This window comes from Notamacropus eugenii, chromosome 7, assembly GCF_028372415.1.
Source record: "Notamacropus eugenii isolate mMacEug1 chromosome 7, mMacEug1.pri_v2, whole genome shotgun sequence".
NCBI lineage: Eukaryota > Metazoa > Chordata > Mammalia > Diprotodontia > Macropodidae > Notamacropus > Notamacropus eugenii.
Window position 1 is genome coordinate 2,806,161 of NC_092878.1, and position 25,582 is coordinate 2,831,742.

Below are 25,582 nucleotides of genomic sequence, written 5' to 3' on the forward strand. Positions count from 1 at the left end.
CTGAAGGGAAGGGGAATTCCTGTTTAGGTGTAAGTTCATAGGTTGGGAACAAAATGTACTTCAAAACTAAGTCAAAGTTCATATCCTTCCTGGCACAGTCAACCATCTCATCTCAGTGTAGCTCATTATCACTTGGGTCCCTGACATGACTGATGGGTATAATTTTTTTTTTTAGTGGTGGTGGTGGCAGAGAGGAAGAAATGACAGATCTTACAAGCTCTCTCTGGCTCATGTCCCTACCCAGGGAAAACATGGACACATCAGCATTTGGGCTTGTTTTACCCTCTCTAAAAAAGGCCCTCAGCTTTCCTCATAAGCACTCAGGTGAAAAAGACATCCAATATAGGACTGGTTTTACTTAATCCAACAAAAAGTGCAGAATAGGTTTGTACTGGGATCCCCGTCAATTAGAAAAACTCTCTTCCCTTTTCTACAGGGGCTTGAATAATCCTTTGTACTTTTGGTACTAAACTGGGTGGCTCAGGATCGCAAAGCGAGTTCATCTTTCTGCTTGTACTTGAACGGTTAACATGTAGAGATAAATCCAAATGGTTACGTACACAGGGTGTTCTAAAAGTCTTGATGCAGTTTTAATCTATTAAAGCTTAAAAATGTAATAAGACTTTTGGAAAAGTATGTATGTGTACATATATGTGTGTGTCTACTTACCTGATCTGTGGTAGTCTTTTGAACTTGCATTAGTCTGATCAGCCACAGTTAGACGCCCTGTACTCAACATGGTGATGTCTGTTTGGTCCTCCTCCAATACTATCTATAGCTACATATTTACATATAGATATGTTTGTGTATGTGTCTATGCCCATCCATCTGTCTGTCTATCTATCTATAAACATACCCCCACAGACATATTTGGCAAACTTGAAAAGAGTAGGAAGTAGAGTCAAATTGCCAAACTTCAAGGAATTGAGCAGCAGGTGGATGGTGAGGAAAAAGGCAGCTAGAGTAGACAATCATTTTAAGGTTTTTGACAGTCAAAGAGTGAGGACACCTAGGACATAGTATTGAGGGGATGGAAATAATGAAGGTGCAGTTTTAGAGAAACCTGGAAGTCTTGTATAAACTGATGTGAACAGAACTAGGATAATTCAGACAATAACGACAATGCTGTGAAGTCAAACAACTTTGAAAGGCTTCATAGGATCTCTGAATGTGACACACAGTGACCAAGCAGCATTCTAGAGGACTCATGCTGAAACATACTATTTACCTCCTAACACAAAGGTGATGGATTCAGAATGCATATCGAGACAAATCGTTTTCTGGGATGTGGCCAATGCAGAAATTTCTTTTGTCTGGCTACATATTTATGTAATAGGGGTTTTGTTTTCTTTCCTTCTCAACGGTGTGGTGGTGGTGAGGGAAATGGGAGGGAGAGAAGGCAGGTTCTTATTGATTGATAAAAATTAAACTTAATTTTTAAAAAGAATATAAGCTCCTTGAGGTCAAGGGCTGTTTTTGCCTTTCTTTGTATGACCCAGAATTTAGCATAGTGCCTGGCATACAGTAAGTGCATAATAAATTCTTGTTGAGGTAAACTTCAGAAAAACCCGGAAAGATTTATATGAACTGACGCTGAGTAAAGTGAGCAGAACCAGGAGAACTCTGTACACGGTAACAGCCACAGTGTACAAGGACTGTTTCTGACAGACTAAGCCTATCTCAGCAATGCAAGGACCTAAAACAATCCAAAGGACTCACGATGGAAAATGCCATCCACAACCAGAGAAAGAACTATGGAGTCTGAATGCAGAACGAAGCAGACTATTTTCTTTTTTGTTTTGTTTTGTTTTTTTCCTCATGGTTTCTCCCATTCATTATAATTCTTCTACACAACATGACGAATGTGAAAATAGGTTTAATAGGAATGTATATGCAGAGCCTATATCAGATTGCAGGCTGTCTTGGGGAGGGAAGGGGGAGAGAGAGGGAGAAATTTAAAACTTATGGAAGTGAGTGTTGAAAACTAAAAATAAATAAATTAACAAAAAATAGCTTGCTGACTAGTAGACAATAGGAAAGAGGAGGGGAGAGGCTCAAGGGTACTGGTAAAGCGGGTGACTTTGGCAATGAAGGGCCAACTTTTCTTCAGAGATAAGAGTGAGGAGAGAGCTGATGAAGGGTTTTGAGGTATAGAGTGGGGGAGAGGGAGCAGTTCTCAAAAGATACGAGCGAGCAAGTAAGTCATGTCTCCATTCAATTTTTGTCCCATCCCCTCATTCACAGAGGACTTATGGGACATGTAGGTAGGAAGAGATCTGCTTCTAGATGTGAGGGGACACATGGTCTCTGAGGAAGGTGGAGTTTCCGAACTGCATGTAGGACCATTTAATTTACAAATATCCACTGTTCCCACAGAACACCAAAGAACTAGGACTGGAAAAAGATGTTAAAATGGTGACAGAGTTCTAACGGGGAAGGCCAAATATGAGGACCTTGCCCTTGTAAATCCTAGAGGGATATATGTAGCAGAGAAAGACTAAGACACCAGGCCTAATGCAGTTCTGGCCAGATGTTAGACACCTGCCAAACTGATTAGGATTTCAAATACCAAGTCTATTGTACCATCTGTTCTGATATATCTTTTGGGTATATTTTATCACTTGCCTTTTTGGGATCTAATTACTGAGCTGGTACCATTTGTTAATTCAGTCCAGTCCCTGGGAATACAGATCTATGGATTTTAACTACCTGCCTTATTTCAGTGGTTGTGCCATAATGCATGGTTAATAATTGCCACCACCACCACCACCACCACCACCATCATCCTCAGCTCCTTGGTGTTTGGAGAAAGATCAGCACAGCAGTGCTGTCTTCTATCATCAAAAGACCTTGTAGGATGGAGACTCCAACCGACTGATACCTTTGGACAGCAAATATTGACTTCTTCCACTCTACCTACTGATTTGGAGTCGCTGTCTCCAGAGACAAAAACCTCTCCTCCCCCTTTCATACTCACATCTTTCCTGGCTCCATTCCTGACTCCATGTACTTTTCCATGTCTATACGATCAGCCTTCTCAACCTAGAGTTGTCTCTGACTCCCTTGGTCCTCTCTTCTGACTGGTGAGTTCTTCCCTAGAACCTCTATTTAAGGAAGTGCCCAGGTCAGCCAGGCTTGTTTCTCTCCTAGATCCATTCCTTCCTCTTTGGACTCTTTCACTGTCTTTTCTCCATCAGCAGTCCCTTGCTGTTTTTCAGCTATTTTTTCTGAATTATTTTTTTCTTTCTGTGCTATAAACTTCTTGTGGTTAGGGACTGTCTTTTTTTCATATTATATATATATATATATATATATATATATATACGTGTGTGTGTGTGTGTGTGTATATCCCCAGTGTTAAGTACAGTGCCTGACATATACTAAGTGTTTAATAAATGCTCTGCCAATATATCTATTGATTGAACAATCTCTCTATCTACTGACCTACTTCACTTCATACTCTCGTCCTCATCCAGCTCAATCTTTCTACAGTCTAGTCCCTTTTCTCCTTCCTTCTGTTGTTCCCTGAAGAACTGTTTGGTGCTTGATAGTTAACAAACTTCTCTTCATCCTCAAGATTTTCTTTTTTTTCTCCTTCACCCTTCTAGTATTCACAGAAACCTGGTTCCCTCCAAGAAATACTGTATCTTTGACTATTCTCATTCTGCAATGCTGATTGTTCTTTCTCCCATGTTCTCCACCTCTTCCATCATAATTCAGCAGCTTCTCTTCCCATAAGAGCTTGCTCCATCTATCTACACCTGTGATCTCCTGGTTTCAAGATGGCTTTTCCTTCTTCTTTCCTTTCTTTTGGCAATTGGGGTTAACCTTACTCAGGGGCATATACCTAGTAAGTGTCTGAGGCCACATTTGAACTCATGTTCTCCTGAGTCCATGGCTAGTGCTCTACCCCCTTTCTCCTTTCTTGAAGAGTTTAATACCTGGTTCACAATTTTTTTCTCTCTCAACTGATCCCTTTCTATACACTTGGGAACATCAATATAAATGTTGGTGTCCCTTCAAACACAATACTAACATCCCCAGGCTTCCATCTCCTATGGGGGGGGGAAGGGAAAGGAAACAAACATTTATTAAGCACCTATTATATGCCAGGCACTGTTCTAAGTGCTTTACAAATATGACCTCATTTTATCTTCACAACAACCTTAGGAGATAGGTGCTATTATCATCTTTATTTGGAAGAAAGTGAGGCAGACAGAAGTTAAGTGACTTGCCCAGGACCACACAGCTAGAAGTATCTGATGTTAAATTTGGATTAATTAATTAATTCAATAATTAATTAATTTAAATTTGAATCAGGTCTTCTGATCTCCAGGTCCAATGTGCTATCAACTGTTCCCCTTAGCAGCCCATGACCTTTACCTGTGACTCCACATCAACCACTCACACGGTGGGTCATGTTGCAGATACATCATTACTAATAACTATATCACCTTCATAATATTAGAACTCTGAATTTACCATTCTGATCATAATCTTCCCATATTTTCATTTCTCTGTCTCTTGTCACCCAAACCTACTCTTCGTCTCACCAGAGCCTCCTTTCATCTCTTTCTGTACTCCTGGTTAATGACCCTTGTTCTGACCTTACTTTCTTGTCTCCATGGTTTTCACCCTATAAGTTACTAGGTTCGGTTCTACACTGTGTTGTATTTTAGACCTTTTGCCCTCAAATCATTCAAATTTTGCCAATATTCCTTTGGTTGTAACTGTCAAGGGCCCCTCAGTTCAATAACATTTTGAGGCACAAGTCAAGACATCTCTCATAAGAATGATGCCACCGATCTTCTTTGAAAATGGAGAAATGTAACAGTTATCAAACATTGATCGTGCCATACACTGCCCTACCCACTGGCAACACAAAGACAGAAATACAGAAGTCCCAATTCTGAAGGAACTTACACGTATAGGTGACAACTTGGAGGAAGGCCTGTAAAGTTGCATTTTCCTCTATTAATATCAATTTTTAAAAACAGTAAACAAGCAGAAAGTCACATTGGGATCTTGTATTTTCTACATGTTTTAGTTAGTTGTATGACTGGTACTTGTGATGCTTCACAGCAGTCACAGAACACTACAATCTCTGAAAAAAGCTTGCAGTATATGTTGACCCATGCAAGAAGAAATGGGATAAAATACATTTTCTATGAAATGGAGGTGGCTAATCATGTATTGAGAGTCTGAGAGCTGACATGATATCCATACAGCGTCAGAAGATCTAAAGAAAGACTGCCTTGTGTAGTACATTGGGTAGTGAATTTACAGGAGGATATAGGCAGGGGTTAAACAGGGTAAGAAGATGTAGATATGGATGGTGGCAATCTCTACCACTAGAGAGAGTGCCTACGTTCATGGAACCATGGACCCATTGTTGAGATATTAAAGAACGAAAGCATGCATATTTTAAAGAGGTGTAATTTATCAGTGTACCAACTTGTCTGGCACTTAGAATACAGACTGTTCCATCCCTGGAACATTCTTTCTTCCCTCTGTCTCTTAGAATTCCTAGCTTCCTTCAGCATTTAGCTCAAACACTAATTCCTACAGGAGTTCTTTTTTGATTTCTTCCTCTCCTGACTGCTACTGCCTCCCTGTTGAAATTTCTTTGCATTCATTTTAGGTACTTGAGTGTTCATGATATCTCCTCCTACAGAATGCACAGAGAGCTCCTTGTGGGAGGACTGTTTCATTTTTGTCTTGGGATCCCCAACTTCTCAGAGATTGCCGAGGACACCCTGCCTAGCAGATTAATGCTTGTTAATTGGTAGTAGGTAAGTCATAGGGAGTTACCTGAGACATAGTCAGTCAGTCAATAAACATCTATTAAGTGCCTACTATGTGCCAGGCACTGTGCCAATATAGAGGTTAAGTAACTTGCCCAGGGTCACGCAGTTGGTAAGTACGGGTGGGATTTGAATATAGGTCTTTAAAACTCCAAGTTTAGCAATCTATCCATTACATTACACTCCTTCTGCATGTATGGAAACAAATATGTATGGACATAACACATTTAGGGTATGTGCCTAAGCTATCTGCATAATACAAAACCATTTGATCATTTTAAATATTCAAAAGCAAACCATATATTAGATCAATATTTAAAATCATTAAATTGACTAGGTCAAATAATCTGACATCCTAATTGTGTGTGAGAGGAAGGCAACAAGCATTAATTAAGCATGTGCTGTGTGCCAGGCACTGTTCTAAGTGCTTTGCAAGTCTCATTTTATCTTCATAACAACTGTGGATAGCATATGCTATTGTCATCTTTGTTTTGAAGAAACTGAGGCAGACTGAAGTCACAACAATCCAACAAGATGCACAATGGACCCAACCTTAATATGACATTTTGGGGTGAAAGTTCTTCACCTTTTCTTGTGTTTGAACCCCTTTGGCAGCATAATAAAGCCTATGGATCCCATCTCAGAATAATGATTTTTTAAAAATTCATAATTGAGAGAAATGCTAAATTTAGTGAAAGGTTAGTGAAAATAAAAATATGATTTTATTCAAGTTCAGGGATCTCTTGAAAGGTTTGTAGGTTCCAGGTTAAGAAGCTCTGTTTTAGAGAAAATTTAATTAGAGCAAACATTTTGCAAATATGATAAGTTGCCAACATTCTAGTGTGAATGTAGGGATGGGTCCAGAAATAGGAAATAGCTCTGAATGGATATAAAAAGCTGAAATTATAGTCCTTAAGGAGGCACCACATTTTTTGATGCCCTTTTCTTTGCTGCCCTCCAAAGAAAGCTTTTTAGGATCTCTGGCTGGAAGAAGTGACCTAGCTTATACTACGAACCCTGTAGGAAGAGGTGGTAGGGATCAAAAGGCCATGAACCCAAGGCCATCCTTAGATTTGAGTTTGGATCAGGGCAGGCTCAGAAAATCTGCCACTTCTAATCTGGGCTCTGACTGACTAAGGGAATTCTAAGAAGATGAATGGTTTTGAGTGCTGGGGGATGGAATAAATTCAATTACACAGTGTAATTGATCCCAGGTCCCCGACAAAGATGGCGCCATTCTCAGAGCTTTCCAAAGTTGCCCTCGGGTTCAGGGCAACTCTAATGTAGCCAGTAGGTAGGAAAAAAAGAAAGAAATGTCCAAACTTAGAAAGGGAGGGCCTTGAGCTCTCAGGATTTTAGGGGGTGATTTTACAACCTTTAAACAAGGTTTTTGTTTTTTAGTTCTTTTGAATCTAGTCCAAGTTCTTCCAGTCTTACTATTATTTTGTTTGTCTACATTATTATTTGTTATTCTTCTGGATGTAGGACTTGCACAGTCATTAAAATGAAATAACAAAACCCCCTGCCAACTATTAATTTACTCTATAACTGATTTCATTCATCATCATTTGATGAAAAAAAGCCAAATATTTCTATAATCATCAGCTAACTCTTAATCTGTACCATTCCAGGAAGGGTAATGAAATACGTGGCATATGTGAAACAAGCTTTTCTCTTGTAGGAGGCTAAGTGGGATCAGGTTGTGAAATAAGATCTGTTATAAGCAAAGCACTCATTGTCTCATCCGCTTTTCCAAAGAACGGGAAAACTAACATCCTAATCCCGAATTCAGCTCCCAACGGAGAAGTGTGTTGCTTTCTGAACTTGTTAGCTATCATGATTATGATCCTTGTTCTTTACTTACCTGTGGTCCCAGAAGTATAGATATACAAGGCAGGAGTTTTAAAGTCGACATTTGACCTCCAGGACTCTGGGACGGGTTCGTCAGAAGTTTCGTCCAGTTTGTCAAGCAAAGTGTCAACACCATCTGTGGTAGAAGTTCTGCTCAGATAATAGACAGACACGTCATCTTTCTTCAGGCTTGGTAACACCTCTTCAACAGCTGCTTGTAGATCTTTATTAAATATGAAAAAGAAATAAACTAGTCAATGGAGGTCTTATGAGTATATTAGGTAGTTTTAAACCCAATTTGAATTTTCAAAATGTAAAAGTTAACAATGCAGACAATTATGACCTTGGGATAAGGGATGACCTATATTTCTAGTTAATCTAAGGAGTCCATTATTTGTGGATTAGTGACTCTGGATGTTAGCGTTTGAAAAACTCAACAGATGGCCAAGCTGGATGAAATTTGCATTCTTCACAGAGAGTAACAAGTAGACCTAGGGATGAATGCCAAGGGGAAAAAATGTGGTTGGCATATTTTTTATTTTTGTAACTGGTGGGAATTTGAAAATGCTCTGAAAACCAATCTAGTTATTCCCAGGTATCCCACTGCAACAAAGGTGTATGGAGAAGGGGAAAAAATTTTGTTATCTAAGATGGCAGAAAAACAAGTCAAGGTTGCTTGCAAATGACTATTACCATAAAAATCCAGCAACTCAGAAATAGATACTAACATTTATGAACAGGATTTTTCTTTTTATTAGACATGTGAGAACTTTTTCATTTCTGGAACTTCTGCCCTTAGGTCTTTGCCACCCTGATTGGTGAGTGCTTCTTATGGCCCACTATACACGGGCCATCTTCCCCTTCTCTTCCCTGTTCCCCTAAAGGTAACTACCTTCACCTTACCCCTTTTCAACTCTGGAGCATAATCAAATCAATTTCTTTTTTTTTTTCTATATAGGCATTACTGCCTATTTCTATCATAGGTGTAATGAGTAGAGTGTTAGACTTTGAAGCAGGATGATCAAGCTATGTGACTGTGGACAAGTCACTTAACTTCAGACTCACAACCTCTAAGGTTCCTTCTAGTTCTAAATCTAATATTATGATATTACAATTGGGTCATATTAAATTATTCTATCACATGTCATATCTATGACATTAATGAAACAATGAATGTATTATTGAAGTACTAAAGTACTAAGAGGTAACTCCTTGCAAGTTCTTTGATTTTTTTAGCCTATCAACCTCTCTGGTACTAAGTACAGATTGGTCATGGTCCTCTTTGAGAATGAAGGACAAACAGAACCTGTGAGTGAGTAGCAGCTCCTCCCCTCCCTTCTCCTCCCCTCCCCTTCCCTCAGGGGAAGGTACACTCCATGGCCAAAAGCTGCATTTTTTCCTTTGGGTTTACTGGCTATATTTCTTGCTCAAAGATCAAGCCTTAAACCCAATTCACTCTGGATCTCATAGACTGAACAAGGCCCAGAGTGAATGTAATTACTAAATGGTAGTTGTTTCTCTTTTACCCAGGAACCCTGAGGGTCTTCCCCTCTCAGTTCGACTTTTTTTTTTTTTAATTAAAAGGGCCATCCCTTGAGTAACTACTTAAAGAATCCTATTCATTGAATGACTTTATCTCACTCAAAGTGAGAATGTGATAAGACCTTAGCCTTTAAGGGCTAGGGTCTCCCATTGCATCCTGGGCCATCTCTTGTCATCCTGATGAATATCAGGCCACTGGACCCAGATGGCTCAGGAGAAGAAAGTGATATTGGTGACCTTGCACAGCCCTCCTTCACTCAAATCAAAGTCAGCTGCAAGTCATGTCATCATCTTGATGTCATGATCCTCTTCGAGAATGAAGGACAAACACAACTTAGTACAGATGATCTCTTCTTTACCTGGAATGAATTACTTCCTCACCTCTGCCTCTAAGATTGCTCAGCTTCCTTCAAAGTTCAGCTCAAACACCAAATCCCACATGGAGCTTTTCTTGATCCCCCAGGCTACTAGTTCCCTCTCCACTGAAATTAACCACTGGGGATTTGAAAGTTCTTACCACCAAAGTCTTTCACACCTTCAAACAGTTGAAAGGATGTGGTTTTATCAATGGAAATGCCAATGAACAAGATGTATTACCACTTGTTTAGAAACTGTACTCTAAGGACAATGGGATCTTTCCATCTGACTTGCAGCTGAAACCTCTTCTACATGTTGCCTCCCACTATTAAAATACGAACTACTTCAGAACACGGATTAGCTTCTTTTTCTATTTGTATCTCAGTGCTTAGCACAAGTGCCTTGCACCTAGTAAGTGCTTAATTAATGCTTTTCCTTTTTTTTATTGCTTCTGGAGGGAGTGTGTCAATCTGTTCCCCTAGATTTCTACTCATGATCCCCATGACTTTCCAGACCAAAACATACCTTACCAGACACCATTTCCCCATAAATGTTGTCTCCCCATATTAAATTCTAAGTTCCTTGAGGGCAGGGACATCTCAGCTTTGCATTTGAATTCCCAGTGCTCGGCCCATACTATCATTAGTACTATTAATAAATACTTTTTCATTCATGTTTTCATTCATTGGAATAGGGAACCCTTGGTGAAGAAATTCTTTCCACTAGTCTAGGAACATCGTGTTATTGAGGTTGGGACACTGCATGGTTCAATGATCTGACTGTGGTCACACAGACTTAAAACTAGCTCTGTGTGAGTCTCAGCTAATTCACTATCCATTACACCACCCTGCTTCCCTATTTAGTTTTCTGGAGTCTGACCCAAAACAGCTGAATAATATAGGAAGTTAATCTGCAATCTACAAATAGCATTTGCTGTTGGACTTTTAACTCTGTTCTTGCAATAGAAAGGTTGCTTTTCTGTTCAGCTGCCTAGCATTGTGGGAAGACGGCTCAACAGACCAAGGAGAGCTTAGGGCTGGGGCTCCTCTTTCTGATTTTTTTCTTTATCCCTTGTTTCTCCAGTTTTTCATGCATTGTGAACAAAATTGAATTGAGAAATGTCACCTCTAAAACTGTATGTCTTATTATAATTAATAAAACTATGCCATTTGTCACAAAACATAGGAGTATTGCTTAAGTGATTCATTTTGTATAATTGCCTTGGTGCAAATGCTAGGAGTGTGAAAAAGAGGATGAATTCATGAAAATGACAAAGTGTTCATGGGAGGATGACTGCTGGTTTACACAGGCTATCATGCTTTCAACTCCGTAGGAAAGTTTTTTTGTGGTTGTTTTTGAGTCGTTTTCAGTCATGTTCAACTCAGTGACCCCAATGGGGTTTTCTTGGCCAGGATACTGGAGAAGTTTGCCACTTCCTTCTTCAGCTCATTTTACAGATGAGGAAACTGAGGTAGAGTTAAGTGACTTGCTCAGGGTCACACAGCTAGTAAGTGTCTGAGGTCCAATTTGAACTTAGGAAAATGAGTCTTCCTGACTCCAAGTCTGGCACTCTATCCACTGTGCCAACCTGGCTGCCATGTAAGTTAGGACCAAGTACATAAGGAAGTGAGGTAAAGTATTATACATGAGAGGAATAATAAACGTTAATGTAAATGGTGAAAATAATTTACCAGTTTAGAGACATTCTATGGAAGCTCTGTAGCTGAGAATTACACACTTGGTATGTGATGTGAATACGGCCATGCTGTAACCACCAGATCAGGACAATGAGACTGAGCTCAGCACATGAAATGAGACTGAGAAGCTGCAAAATTAGGCCAGGTTATAATAACGGAGGATTACCATTATTGACACTGGCTGAATAACTCACAGGAAAGCTATGCTTTAGCAAGGGACGAACGACTGCTTCCTAATACAGTTTTAGAAGCCAAGTCAAAGGAAACACAATGAACTTGATCCTCAGCAGCAAATAGGAACCAACGCTGAAAGTATCTCTAGATTAGTTATTAAGCATTATCAGTCACAGCAGAGAAAAGTTCAGCATTCCAGCAGGATGGAAAAATGATAGAAATTCAATTAGAGAAAAGAGAGCTATGACAAAAGACAGGGGTCAGTTTGGGAGAAGAAACGGTTAGAAGTTCAAAAGTCACTGACATCTAAAGTCGAGAGATTATTTGGGGGGTAAAAGCAAACAAACAATACCTTACTGAGAGCTCAGTATAAATATATATTAAGTCTCTAGCTAGGCAGTGGAGAGAGTGCTAGGCCTAGAGTCAGGAGGGCCTGATTTCAAATCTGACCTCAGAGACTTATTTACTAGCTGTGTGACTCTGAGCAGGTCACTTAACCCTGTTTGCCTCAGTTTCCTCATCTGTAAAATAAGCTAAAGAAGAAAATGGCAAACCACTCCAGTATCTCTGCCAAGAAAACTCCAAACAGGGTCCCAGAGACTTGCACGTGATTGAAACATCTGAACAACTTGTCTCAAGCACGGTAGACCTTGTACTTTCCCAGAAAAACGAATAAACAGCCTTCATAGTCAACTAGCAAAATTAAAGAGGTAGGTAAAATAGCATTTTTTGAGATAATAACAACTGATAATAACATATAACTATATATAGTATCATGAGGACCACTTACCCATATTACAAAATTTCAAAGGATAAAGGAGATAGCAGAAAGGCTTAGTAAATTTGTTTTCACCTCAGTTTTCACCAAAGAATAAGATGAAATTCAAGACAGTGAGACACAAAGGGAAGAGCACTTAACTTGAGGATCAGTGGACTTGGGTAGGAGTCCCCATTCTCCCTATCATTTGTTAGTTGTGGGACTAACCAACACCACCTGAACTGCCTGGAAAGTACAGAAAAAATGAAAAGTCTTATCCTAACCGTGTACAAAACTATAACCTATTTTTCTAAGCTGTTGATGTTGGTTACTGTACGTCAGCAAGCGCATGGAGCTGGAGAAAATTCAGGAGGGCAAAGATTATCTTTTGTCCAACGGATTATGTTTGCTTACACGTTTGGGGACGATGCCCTTTATCACAGACAGATTCCACCAACTTGCTTGATTGATGTGAAAGGGGAATGGATGTGCTGTTATATAAGGAAAGACTAAAATTTTACTCTGTTTAAGAAAGGCTATGATCAAAGCCTGTGCCAAAATGGTAGGCATCATAAAGGAAAGATCCATGTGCAATACAGTGATTTGCAACCATCAGGGTCTTAATCAACATCCACTGAACGAATGAACGAATAAGCCAGGAAAGGTTGCCACATTCTAGAGCATCAGAATGAGGAGGTACTCCTTGAAGCTTGAACAGCAGTCTCTGAGAAAAAGGAAGTGCCACTTGATAATAAACTTACAGAAATAATTTTCCCAAGAGGTAGCATAGGCATTTTAAGAAGGTTTGGACAAATTCATGGATAACAACACCATGATAAATTATGAATAGAAGGATGGAATGGGGTTTGTGATGCCACTCTCAGTAACAAAATTCTGTTTTGTCCACAGTTTTCTCTAGTGTAGCAGTTCTTGGAATTAGTGTTAAAATACAGTGGTGCAATGGATAGAGCACCAGCCTTGGAGTCAAGAAGACTTGTATCTGACTTCAGATACTTAGTAGACTTGTTACCCTGGGCAAGTCACTTAACCCTCATTTTTTTCATCTGTAAAATGAACTGCAGAAGGAAATGGCAAACCACTCCAGTATCTTCGCCAAGAAAACCCCAAATGGGGTCACAGACAGTCAGACCCAACGACAACAGACTAGCTCTGTAGAAAACAAGGTTACTTTTCCAACCTAGAAAAAAGACTCAGAGATAACTTGATGCACTAATCTCACCCAGAGTGTCCAGCTCCCAGAGAAGTTTGCTGAGGAAAACTTTACAGTGTCCACAAATTTTGAAGACCTATATGCTTTCAAAAGATGAAAGAAAATGAGCGGAGGCAAATACCATGTGGACAGAAAATGGTGTCTATCTTCTTTCCGCAGATGGATGAAATCACTGAAAATGACTCAGAAAATATTGCCATAACTGTTAGAGATAAATATCTATGATAGAGTTCTGGTAAGGGCTTTATTATCTGAAAATCATATTTAATATGAGATTCTTTCCATATTTGCCAGGCGGGGGAATTTGGAATCTTTTGCATGCTAACTTGCATCAGCGTCCGCAGAGTGGGCATGAAACTGGGGGGTGAATTATCCTGACTCATGATCAAGTGATTTTTAGAGGAAGAGAAACAGGACATGTTTCTCTATGATCTGGTCAGGATTTTTACTTTAGGGACTTGTGTTTTTTGACTTCTTTCCTCAATTCAGAAAGAATGTGTTAAACCCCTACTATGTGTCAGGCACTGTGTTTGGTACCAAAGATACAAAAGAGAAATATAAGGCAGCCCCTGCCCTCACACAGCTTACCAGCCTATTTGGTGGAAAAGCATGTCCATAGATAAATAAATTAAAAATGTATGTAAAGGTTTTAGTGGGAAACATGACCGAAAAACCAAAACAAAATAAAAAACCCTCTCCATTTGGTGCAGAAGGATAGCAATGTGTGGATTTAGTTTCAGGAAACCATCCTCCTGCAGACTCTTTAGTGCTGGGGTCAAAGTCTTTTCCAGGTGATCTGGGACCAGACAAGTAGAGGGTCAAGCCCCTAAAATGCCCCAAATCATACCTAGGGCTGCTAAGATAGATGTGTTAGCATCTGTAGACTATGTAAAAACATCTAATCAGTGGCTCATCCAACTTGCCTGCTCCAAGGCAGAACACGTAAGAGAGGTTAAGAAGCAAGGACGTTTTTTATTAAACTCACAATTCCTGCCCTCCTTTTAGAGAGTTGAAAAAAACCCCAAGAAATGTTTCAACAGCACTGTGTCTCGTAATGGTGTTTCAAGAAAGTTACTGACTTCATAATAACCAACTACAGTGCTTCAAAGTTTGGAAAGTACCTTACATGTATTGCCTCATTTAAGCCTCATTACAAGCCTGTGAAGTAGGTTGTTTGTTTTTTAAATCAGGCTTGTGATTTCATTGGTTGTAGGGAAATTCCCATGGATGAAACTCCCTCAACTCATGAAATTTGGCACCTGTTTTTCAATTTATAGCGTTCGTTGCCTGAGGACGCTGAATCTCTAGGGAGTTACAACGGGTCATCTTATTCCCACTTTACAGGTGAGGAAACTGAGGCCTCGGGAAATTAAGTGGTTTGCCTGTGATTATAAAGCTAGTAAAGACACGGAATGAGAATCCAGGACTCTGAAGCCTTCTACAAACTTCACACTTTAAAGATGAGAAAGATTGAGATCAGAAAGAAAAAGTGATTTATTTGCCTACAGTCACATAGGGTAGTAAGTGACTGAGGTGGGATTTGAATGAGGTGGTCTCACTCTGATAGCTGCTGTACTCGTCACTAAACCTGGCTGCGTCTCAATCTCACTGTTTTGTAAATTAATGTTTAACTCAAATCCATACTTATCCATGTCTCATGCCTTCCCCACATCTACATATGCTCCCTAGTTTTCCAAATTTTGAAACAAGTCAAGAAAAATTAATTTTTTTTCTCTTCCCTCCTACCATGAAGTGAGCTGAGGTTCCTATGGAATCCAAGTCCATTAATTAGTTCCCAAACTGTTCTTTCTATGAGGGAACACTTTGCTTAACATTTTTCATCAGGGCTGATCAAAGGTTAGGTTAAATTCTGTTGAGGCAGTACCATGGCTGGGGATAGGAAGAAAGGAGGACAAATTGACCTTTATCCCTCTTTGGCTGCCTCTCCTCTCTATCCCTACAAAGTTTTATGTCAGATACTATCGAAAGATAGTGGATAGGACACTCAAGAGTTTGCTAGCTTCCTGAGTATAGAGTGGCTAAGAAGTATAGCCCTTTGTGGGTTTGGGAACAATTTTTATCCTTTCATGAGTGCCTCTATTTCTTTCCTGCCTATGGGCACTCCACCTCTCCTAAAATATTATCTTTCAATCTTTGAATGTTACTATGTTCCTACAACTCCTATTGAACCTGACCTCAAATTTTCCTTATCTTAGTTTGGTAACCTGACTCTGACTTCCTAGTAATCTGGAGACTAGACCTGTTACCTGATTTCTGAGGCCTGAGGTAATCTGTGGTGAGTTTACCTCCACTGAAATTGCCTAAAAGGAAAATAATTGGTCTCCCTGTGATACTGTCTCCACCTTCCCGAGGTTGCCCAGTTTGACAAGAAGGGTTTAGACAGTTGTTTGAGGCACTAGCAAGGAGATACTGTGAAAACCAGTTGAGGTAGCAGCAGCTGTTTGGTTTTTCTTTCCTTAGGTTAGACACATGTCCCTAACCCAAGAAAGAAAAGAAAATCCAGAATTACTCTCCTTTTTCAAAACTTTAATTTAGTGCTGTATCTTTTGCTTTTATATCACTTTTATTTCAGAACAGATCTTCTTTCCTCCCTTTCTCAGTGAGTCATCCCTTGTAGTCAAAGAAAAAAAATTCAGAAAAACTAGCCAATATGACAACATGGCAGTATGGGTAATATTCTCTTAAGTTGTCTATCTCTCCAAAGAAGGGAGGGACATATATTTTCTCAACTATTCTTTGAGGACAAGTTTGATCGTTACAATTACACAGCATTCAGTTTTTTTTTTTTGTTCTTTCTAGTTGCATTATTGAAATAATTGTGTGGTCCCACTTACTTTGTCCTGCAAAGTTCATAACATATGTTCCAGTGCTTCTCTGAATTCTTCGTATTCACCATTTCTTGTGGAATAGTAACATTCCACTCCATCCATGGACCACAGTTTGTTTAGCCATTTTCCAACTGATGAAAATCTACTCTATTTCCTTTGTCTTTGCTTCCATAAAAAGTACCGATATGAATATTTTGGTGCATATGGGAATTTGGGGGTTTTGACCTTGGTGGGGTATATGCCTAGCAGTGGAATCTCTGGGTCAAAGGGCATATCTTAGAGATTTTCTTGCACCATTCCAAATTGCTTTTCGGAGGGGATGGACACATTCACAGCTTCAACAGGTCAAATATCAATTTTCAATGATACTTCAATGTGCGTGTTTTCTAAACTGACCTCTTTCTGTTTCTTTCACTCACATGAAACATGCACACTTGGGCACTGAAGTTTTCATTATGAATCTTCCCTCAGAGGCCTTTTCTCCCAAACTAAGTACGTCAGTGAATCAGAACTTGCTTGCCAAAACAATTCTCCCTCTCCTCCTCTCTTTTTTACATAGAGAAAAAAAGGTTTCCCAAAATAGGATGGGAGGGAATTTTGCGATTATTTCCATATTATAACAGATCTACAGTTTCATGGCTACAAGTACTCCTTCTAATGATATTGAGGGCAACCCAATGACCTCACCCTATGTCATTCTTGTCCATATCCTCCCATAAATCCTTCATAAAGAGATGTACTCAAGTGAGCTAGAGGACTTTCTTTGTTTCTGTTTTTTTTTGACATTTTGTAGGTACCTGTGAATCACTTATACTATCCCTCTGTTATCCCATATGGCCCCTAAATGACTAGCCCATCTCCTTTTCCAACCTTTTATTTTCTAGAGGACATATTTTATAACACTTCTTATAACCAAGTCATGATGCTGAATATAATACAGTGTTCTCACATATACCATGTCTCTACTGTCCCTTGCTATACCCATAATTTTGATTTCTGGGGACTGATGCTGGTTCCATGGTTTGCAGTCAAGTCTCACCATGAAGGAAATATTAGTATTGAAAAGGTGTGTGTGTGTGTGTGTGTGTGTGTGTGTGTGTGTGTGTGTAAGGGAATAGCTTGGGAATGCTAGAAGTATAATATAATTGCTAAAATATGATAAAGATCATTCTTTCCCCCCAATTCAATTCTCAGCCATGCTTACTGCTCATCTCCAGTGCCTATACAAGTTGAATGTGCTAACGGACTTCCCATCAAATTGTTTACCATCAAAACTATCATAGTTTTAGAATGGACATTTTTCATACATTTTTTTCTGTGCTGGTGGTTAAGTTGATCTCTTCTGAATGGTCTTGAAGCTTGTAGGGGCAGCCTTGAAGTACCCTGGGTTTGATGTAGTAAGCTGACCATTAATTCTGACAGTTTCTTGACTTGTCCTTCATAATCTGTCAAATACAGTCCCATCTATGCCATTCAAAAACACGGGCATCTGGGGAACTCACTATCTCTTTAGGACGGGCTTCCATTTGGGGTCTTTGGAGTTTCCCTGTTTTATAGCTTCTTTTATATGGATAATCACAGGGCAGTTATCTCTGTGGTTGCATTCAACAAAGAATTTTGCATGATCGTGACACATATATAGAAGACACCTTGCTGGGAGAAAGCTTTCTAGGCTTCAGCTTATCATACCAAGTCAAATTTTTTTTTTAGACAATCAATAAACACAAACAATCTTGTATTCTCTATATCTGTCAGTCAACTGTATGGCTGAAGATGTAGTCTGCTATGGAAAACTGTCCACAAAAGCCTGCTTGTTTCCTTCTCATATTTTCATCAAGGCTTCATGTGGATGTAGCTCGTTCTCATAAAGATTTTAAGGAGATGAGAAAGAAGGCATATGGCTCAAGAGTTGCTGATGCTTCTCTCAACTGCTGTTTTGCAGTAACTGTAATTTTTTCCACTTGCTTGGTATCTTCCCTTACAAAAATCAGTCCTTCAACATATTACAAACCGTTGTCACTTCCAAGATATTTTTTTTCTTGTGAGTACTTGTTTTGTTTCATCCATACTTCTCAACTTCACCTCAAGTATCATTTTCATTTCCTCATATGGAGTACTGAGACGCTGAGCCCAAATGTGGTGGTTCCACTCTCACTGATGATGCAATTAGACGGCTATAGAAATTCTGGAAAATTGTTTCCATTTTCTACCTAGTTGTTGTTGTACCAAATCACAGGTCTATCTAGCACATTTTATTGGGATGTGCACCCAGAGAATTAATTAAAAAACTTTTAAAGGTGAAGATTTATTGACTATTCAGTTGTTAAGTATATTATTTTGATTCAGCAAACTAAAGAAATTAAAACCTTATCAGTTAAATTAACAGCTAAATATAACTTTAAAAATTCAAACCTTGCAAAGGGTTCCTTTTAATCAAACTCTTCCTCTTATCCTATAATTCAGAAAAACCTTTTCAGCCTCATCTTCAGTTGAAATAATATCTTTCCAAATGGACCCTGCTCCCCTAAGTCCTCACTTTGCCATGAAGGGTTGTGGGTGAAGTTTAATAAGTGGAGACCAGAGGCACATCCTTTAAAAATTTAAATTGTTTTTTTTTTTTTTTTTGCCTTCCTGGAGTACATCAACCAGAACCCCAGAAGCATCTGGGCCACAGAAAAGAAGATGGCGAAAGGAGCCAAAGGGAGAAAATGTCAAAAATAAAAATGATTCTTCCCTGGCTGGATGCAGCTGGTTGCAGTCCCCAGACAAGAGTAAGGAATTCCTACGGGCAGGAAGAATGAGGGCAGACAGTTCATTTGACCCCAATGGGAAATGGGTTCTGCCAAACTGAGAAGCCACCACAAGAGGAGAGGTAGCACTGGACAGTCTGGAATAGTATCATAGAAGGGCCCCAGACTATGAGATAACCCTGTCATTAGAAACTCCTTTGGAGGAAGGGAGAGTAGTGGAAGGGTATTACAGCAACTAAGGGTCCAGAGACTGGGAGAGCTGCCCCCACTTTAATGGGCTCTGAGATCCCAGGTGATGTAGTTAATCATGGGCAATTAATTCTAGGAGTGTGTACTTGGATGACCTGGCACACCCCATACACATGCCTTTGTCCTTTTTTCCTATTGCTCGAGATAATGTGGCTTAAGTTTGGTCTCACATAAAGCTTTCTGCAGAGTTATTTTCCTATTATTTTATAAGGTGATACTGCTACATGTGATTATGTGCCATCCTAGAGTTTTACAAATGACTCAGTACTCTAGACTTGTATTGCACTTGGCATCCTCCACAAAGGCTGCGTTGGGTTCTTCTATGATGCACCAGACTGTAGGCTCTGGTGGGTTCTATTAAGTTTCAGAGGCACCAAGTACAATCAGTGATAAACTCTAGGCTGTCTAGGGCCCAGCCTAAGCAAGAAGGTAAAGACTGATTTATTCACAGACTGATGATGAAAGATTAGCCACTATGTGATGAAATCCTTGGTCATAATAACCCATGAAATAAAGGGAAAAAGTATGACCTTCTGTCATTTCCACTCCTGAAGGGATGGAGATAGACTGGCAAAAAAGGGCGTAAAGAGTGTGAAAACCTACAATTTTTACCTTGTTTATAAAAATTAACTGTTGGTATTGTTATTATGAAATACTTGTCTAATGACCAGTGCAGAGGGTGCTATTAATTGCAATTTTTAGGCAATCTATAGATATTAAAATAAATATAGGGTGTCCTAAAAGTCTTGGTGTAGTTTTATACTTCAGTAGTTTAATACTAAGCTGACTTTGGGGATACCCTGTAGAGGCAGCTAGGTGTTGTAGTGAATAGAGTGCTGGGTCTGGGATTAGGAAGACCCAAATTCAAATCTGGCTTCAGATATATATATATGTTAGCTGTATGAAACTGGGTAAGTCGCTCAATCGCTGCCTGCCTCAGTTTCCTCATCTGTAACATGAGTATAATCACAGCAGTTACCTCCCAGGGTTGAAAGGATAAAATGAGATAATATTTGTGAAGTGTTTTGCAAATCTTAACTATATTAAATATACATATTATATTAATGTGTCTTATATATCAAATATATAAATGCTAGCTGCTATTACTCTTTGTTAATTGTTGATATTGTAAACGTGAGATACTTGTCCAAAGGCCAGGACAGAGTGCTAATAACTGTAACTTTTAGGCTGCCTATAAATATTAACATAAAACGTGATGGTACATGTGGGATACTTATTCAAAGACTAATGAGTTTAGATATTACGACAGCCATGGAAATAACATGAATATTGACATTTTTGTAAGAAATGAAACCAGAAGACATAGGGAAGTTGCTGCTCCATGGAAAGATGGCTCGAGTCCTCCTTGGAGACAAAGAGTTGATTTCCTGCACCTGACCAATGGCAAGCAAGTCAATAAGCACGGATTAAGCTCCTATTTACCAAGCGCTGTGCAAAGCACAGGGATGTAATATTCAAAGGTCTAGATTAAAGAAAGGACTCCTCTGTGTATCCCGAGAGGGTACTGGGAGGGGTTGGCATCTGCATCATCAGAAGGAGGGTCCTTACTGATGAGATTGTAGATTTACTGATGTATTCAAGTACAAAATGCAACAGGAGGGGAGCAATGTTATCAGTATTTGGAGGAGAAAGACACCACCTTCCAGCTGAGTGTGTAGAGAACAGAGAAAGCTTCATGGAGGAGGCAGGTATCATCTGAGGTGGGAATTGGAGAATAGATCGGCAGTAGAAAGAAGAGGATGAGGGGGGAAGCCTACACAGCCTCAACTAGAGGCCCAACCTAGATCTGTGAGTCTACTCTATCTTAACCATTAAGGCCATCTGGATGTTCTTTTGAGTGAAGAATAAACTGAAGTATCAAGAATAAAATGGATAGGATGATTGTGAAAAATGTTGATACGGTAGTCATGAGAGCATCGAAGGCTCATCTGAAAAAGGCAAGTAGGAGAAATTGCTGGTGTTGACATTGCCTTTGAAGAAAGTCTGAAAGGCCATTCAGAAAAAACACTACTTGTAGATGTGATCACGGATGTATTGCTTTTTTCAGTGTCATAGAATTATAGTTGTTGATAAAACTTATTGGTTGGTGGTTGTCAAGTCTTAACACCACCACATGGGATACATTCTAGAAGGGTACAACTCATCCCATCACTCCTTCAAAAGAAGTAAAAATATTTTTAAAAACTGATTCATTACCACAATTGTACTTTTGATTAGGTTAATAAAAATTCTACTTGGATAAATAAATCTTGAACACAGGGAAACAGAGGGAAATATCATAATGAGGTTTTGTACAAATGTACTTTTCATAAAGTTACCTTAAACAACTTGTTTCTTGACCAAATACATATGTAGTACCACTACAATGTTGCAAACATCCACTTCTGAAACCAGATTGGTCCAAGTCTACGATTCCCTGCCCCAGTGTCTTTACTCCCCTGAATTCGGTATTAGTGTTTGGATTAGGCTACGCATTTTGGCTACCTCAAAATCTCTCTTCCATCAATACCTTTGCTCCTAAGAAACCAACTGCACCCTAGCCTAATGACTCAAAAGAACACTAGTTTCATGGGACAGCAACAGGTGGAGGTAGGCTTGTACCTTTACAAAGAACTGCTATCACTTATATTCACTGCATGATTTGATTTCAGCTTAAGACTTGGATTCTTAACTAACGTTACAGGGGCAGGAACAGTTCTGTCAACCTCCTCATTTGGCAGATGAGTAATGGAAGTCCTCACCGAAGGGACATGCACACAGTCACACAGGTAGTAAGCCAAATATTTTATAAACGTTTAGTCACTGTTTCAAGGGTGTGCTTTCAGAGTTGAAACTAGGGCAAGGCAATAAGGGCTTTGATTCCAATGTACCAAAATTTGGAAGACAACGACAGTACTTAAGAATTATTTTTAGCAGAGGGAAACAATGGAGTTTATTACCTATTTAGTAAGAAATAATGAAGTAGGAAGCTACCACATGATCCCATGAGCTATCCTTTGATCTGGCTTATCTTGCTTCTTTCTGCAGTGGCAGTCATCCTAGCTGTAATTTGGGGTGTCTCTTCTCACACAGGGTCTTGTGTCCTGAGGTTCAAGGTCTCTCCCTCACCCAAGTGATTTTGTCTTAAAAATTTGAGAATATATTTCCTGTTGCTAGATTCAGAGTATTTTTTGGTGCTTTGTGACTTTAACTCTTGATATAGACAAATAAATGCAACAATCCATATTATAATTATATTTCCCATGGATTTTTTTTTTGTTGAAGTGTCAGTTCTCAGTCTTAGTAGAGACTACTAAAACTCCAATGTGGAGCTCTTATTGCTTATACATTTCCCCCCCCCCCCCCCCCCCGGTAATACAGCTTCTAGGGGGATGACCCCACCATCCTCAAATCATCATCAACAATAATAAAAACAAATGAAATATAATATAGCTATTAGTATTAACAATATCATTATCATTCAGAGAATGGTCCTAAATTTAGCGGATTCCTTCAGATAAGACACATATGGTAGTATTAATATCCTTGAATTTTTGTAACAGTCACTATCATGCTGTATATCTTTCCCACTGAACAAAGCTTCGTAATATGGCTCCTCATTTAGAATTCATAGGACTATAGATATAGAGCTGGAAGAATCCATTTTGCTCATTTTCTCAAATAAGGATACCTGAGACCCAGAGAGGTTAACCATTTGCCCAAGGTAGTAAGTGGCAGGGGCAGGATTCGAACTCATGTCTTCTAATACTGGATCCAGTGCTCTTTCCACTGTACCAGCCTGCTTCCATAGATTCTCATATATAGCTTAGAGTTGGAAAGGTCCTTAAAGATGATCTACTTTAGCTCCTTCATTCTCTCATCTCATCTCATCTTTCTCTCTCTCTCTCTCTCTCTCTCTCCATTTAAAAATAAAAATCTTTATTGCCATTTTTAAGGCCTAGAAGTTCAGGGAGCTGTTTGGTGTTATAGCTATTATGGAGCAGGTCTAGGACTCAAATGAGTCTCCAGACTCCTAGGATAGTGTTCTTCCCATGATTTCATGCATTCGCCAAGACCAATTTGGATGAGATATATAAGGTGGATATATGACTGCCCTGGACCATCCAAGTTCCATCTGCTTTAACTACTTCATTCCCCAATCCTTCCTGCTTTGGTCTCATTCCCTTCCTCTTCTCAGCCCCAGCTTGCTCATCATTTTTAAACTTAAGAGCTAGCCAGCCTGGGGGCTGCAAACCACTGCCATGATGTTGACAGCACTGTGCTGGTAGGGTTAGAATCATCAAGGAAGATGAGACCTGAGGTCTTAGGTGGCGAGGATGCCTGGGGCTAGAAAGAATGACCTAGGAATGTGGCTGGCTCTAGTAAGAGGGCTGAACACTCACAGACTCAAGGAGTAAATGATTCAAACAGAATGACAAATATTCCATAGCCAGTCCTGAGGCAGCAGAAGAGAGAAGGGAAACACCCAATCTTTAAACCCTAATTTTGAGTGGGTCTACATAAGATAAAGACCAGCCACTATGAAAGGGGGAGGGAATCATTGCTGCCCATCCCTTGGCTTCTTGGGGGCCTTGCTCATCCCACAGAATTTCACTAATTTCTCATTAAGTTGAGTTTCAGTTTCCACTTAAGTTGAAGTTACTTACTTTAAGTAAGCTAATTTAAGTTGAGATTCTCTTAAGAAACTTCACTAATTCTGGAAGAAACCTTAGAGATCATTCAGTCCAACCACCTCAGTCTTAAAAATGAGGAAAGTGAAGTGCAAAGAGTAAGAAGGAAAGTGGAGGTTAATAAATGGAATATTGGCTCTGGGGATTCTGCACCCAAGAGCCCAGCTTTGTCTCTCTTTGCAGAGAGAGATTATTTTTCTTTAATGATAATCTTGTGCATGTTCATACAAAACCAAAATAAACTTCTCCCCCACCCCCAATGAAACCAAAACCAAAACCAACCAATGGTACTCTCTGAGTTATACCATCAACACCAGTAAGACTGTAGGTGAAGACATTTGCTTGAACAGGCACGACATCCATCTTCCCCACTATGATACCATAGATTTCTTTGTCTCCTGACCTTTAATTATAAGGAAGTTCCAGTCTGCTAAGGATGTCAGAAAGACATGGATTCAAGTTCTGCTTCTAACACCTACCACCTCCATGACCCTTTAACTTTGATTGACCACATTGCTTAAATCAATGGAGTGGATTTTTAAAAAGTTTCCTCCAAGATGGGTCAAGGCTTTAGTTGGAAAGGACTTCAACCAGTATTGGTGTGTGGTCACACTGTATTTGCTACATGGATTTTAATCTTCCATGTAATATGTTCTCAAGTATATGTTCCAATTTTATCCATTTCTCTTCAGCCACTGGATTCTATTATACTTGAAAACTTCCTGGACAAGGCTCTAAGTTTACCAAGTATTGACGAATTTACCTACTATCTTAGTGTTGTTAAGTGCTTTGAAAGCATTAAAGAGCTGTCTGTAGAAATGCAAGCTACTTATTAAAATTACTTTTATCATGATCATCATTTGAGGTAGGGAAAATAATCCCAAATATGATTTGACTGGATGATACCCTGTTGTCAATCATACCCTGCAGAAAGGCAGAATAGTAATGTTTGTAGAGGCCCTCAAAAAATTGAAATAATTAGCTTCTGTTCTATCATTATCCCCATTTTACAGATGAAAAAAAAGAGGTTAGAAGAGGTTAAGGGACTTGTTTAGGGGCACACAGATAGTAAGTGTCTAATGCAGGATTCATACTCAAATTTTTTTGACTCCCAAATTCAACACTCCATTGTACTACCAGTTCTTCCATAGTGTAAGTCTAACACTCTATGCTGGGGTGGGGAACATGTGACCTTGAGGCAGATTCCCCACCCCTGCTCTATTCACTATGATACCTAGCAGAACTCCTTGTGAGGATAGAAGGCAAAAAGGAAAAGAAGGAGAACCAACTAAAAATACCATGAGAAATTTGAGGAAAGAAACAGTATAGTGCAGTAGCCAGCTCAGACCAACTCAGAAGAGTTGATTGTTAAATGTATGGTGTAAGCATTTACACCTTGAAAATTGTCAAATTGGGGCTTGATTTTTTTTTGTGGCTGATTATATCTAGGGTCTATACTAGGAAAGTGGTGCAACGCAGATTAGATTTGTAAGTATGTCAAGCATGCTATTTTTTTGGAGAGCTGATTGTTAAACATTTACAGTACAGCACAGTAGAGGTCACTTTCACTTTCAAAGAGAGAGGTGGGTAGGGGAGGCAATCAGTAGAAGTTAAGATAGATGTTAACCTA

General features: G+C 39.3%; 1 protein-coding gene across 1 annotated transcript in view; it reads right to left on the reverse strand.

The window, feature by feature from the left end:
• SLC27A2 (solute carrier family 27 member 2) overlaps window positions 1–25,582 on the reverse strand; it is a 69,195-nt gene that overhangs the window by 37,895 nt on the left and 5,718 nt on the right. The window contains exon 2 of the mRNA XM_072624280.1: window positions 7,669–7,878. Within this exon, the coding sequence (XP_072480381.1) occupies window positions 7,669–7,878 (210 nt within the window). The remainder of the gene's footprint in view (window positions 1–7,668; window positions 7,879–25,582) is intronic.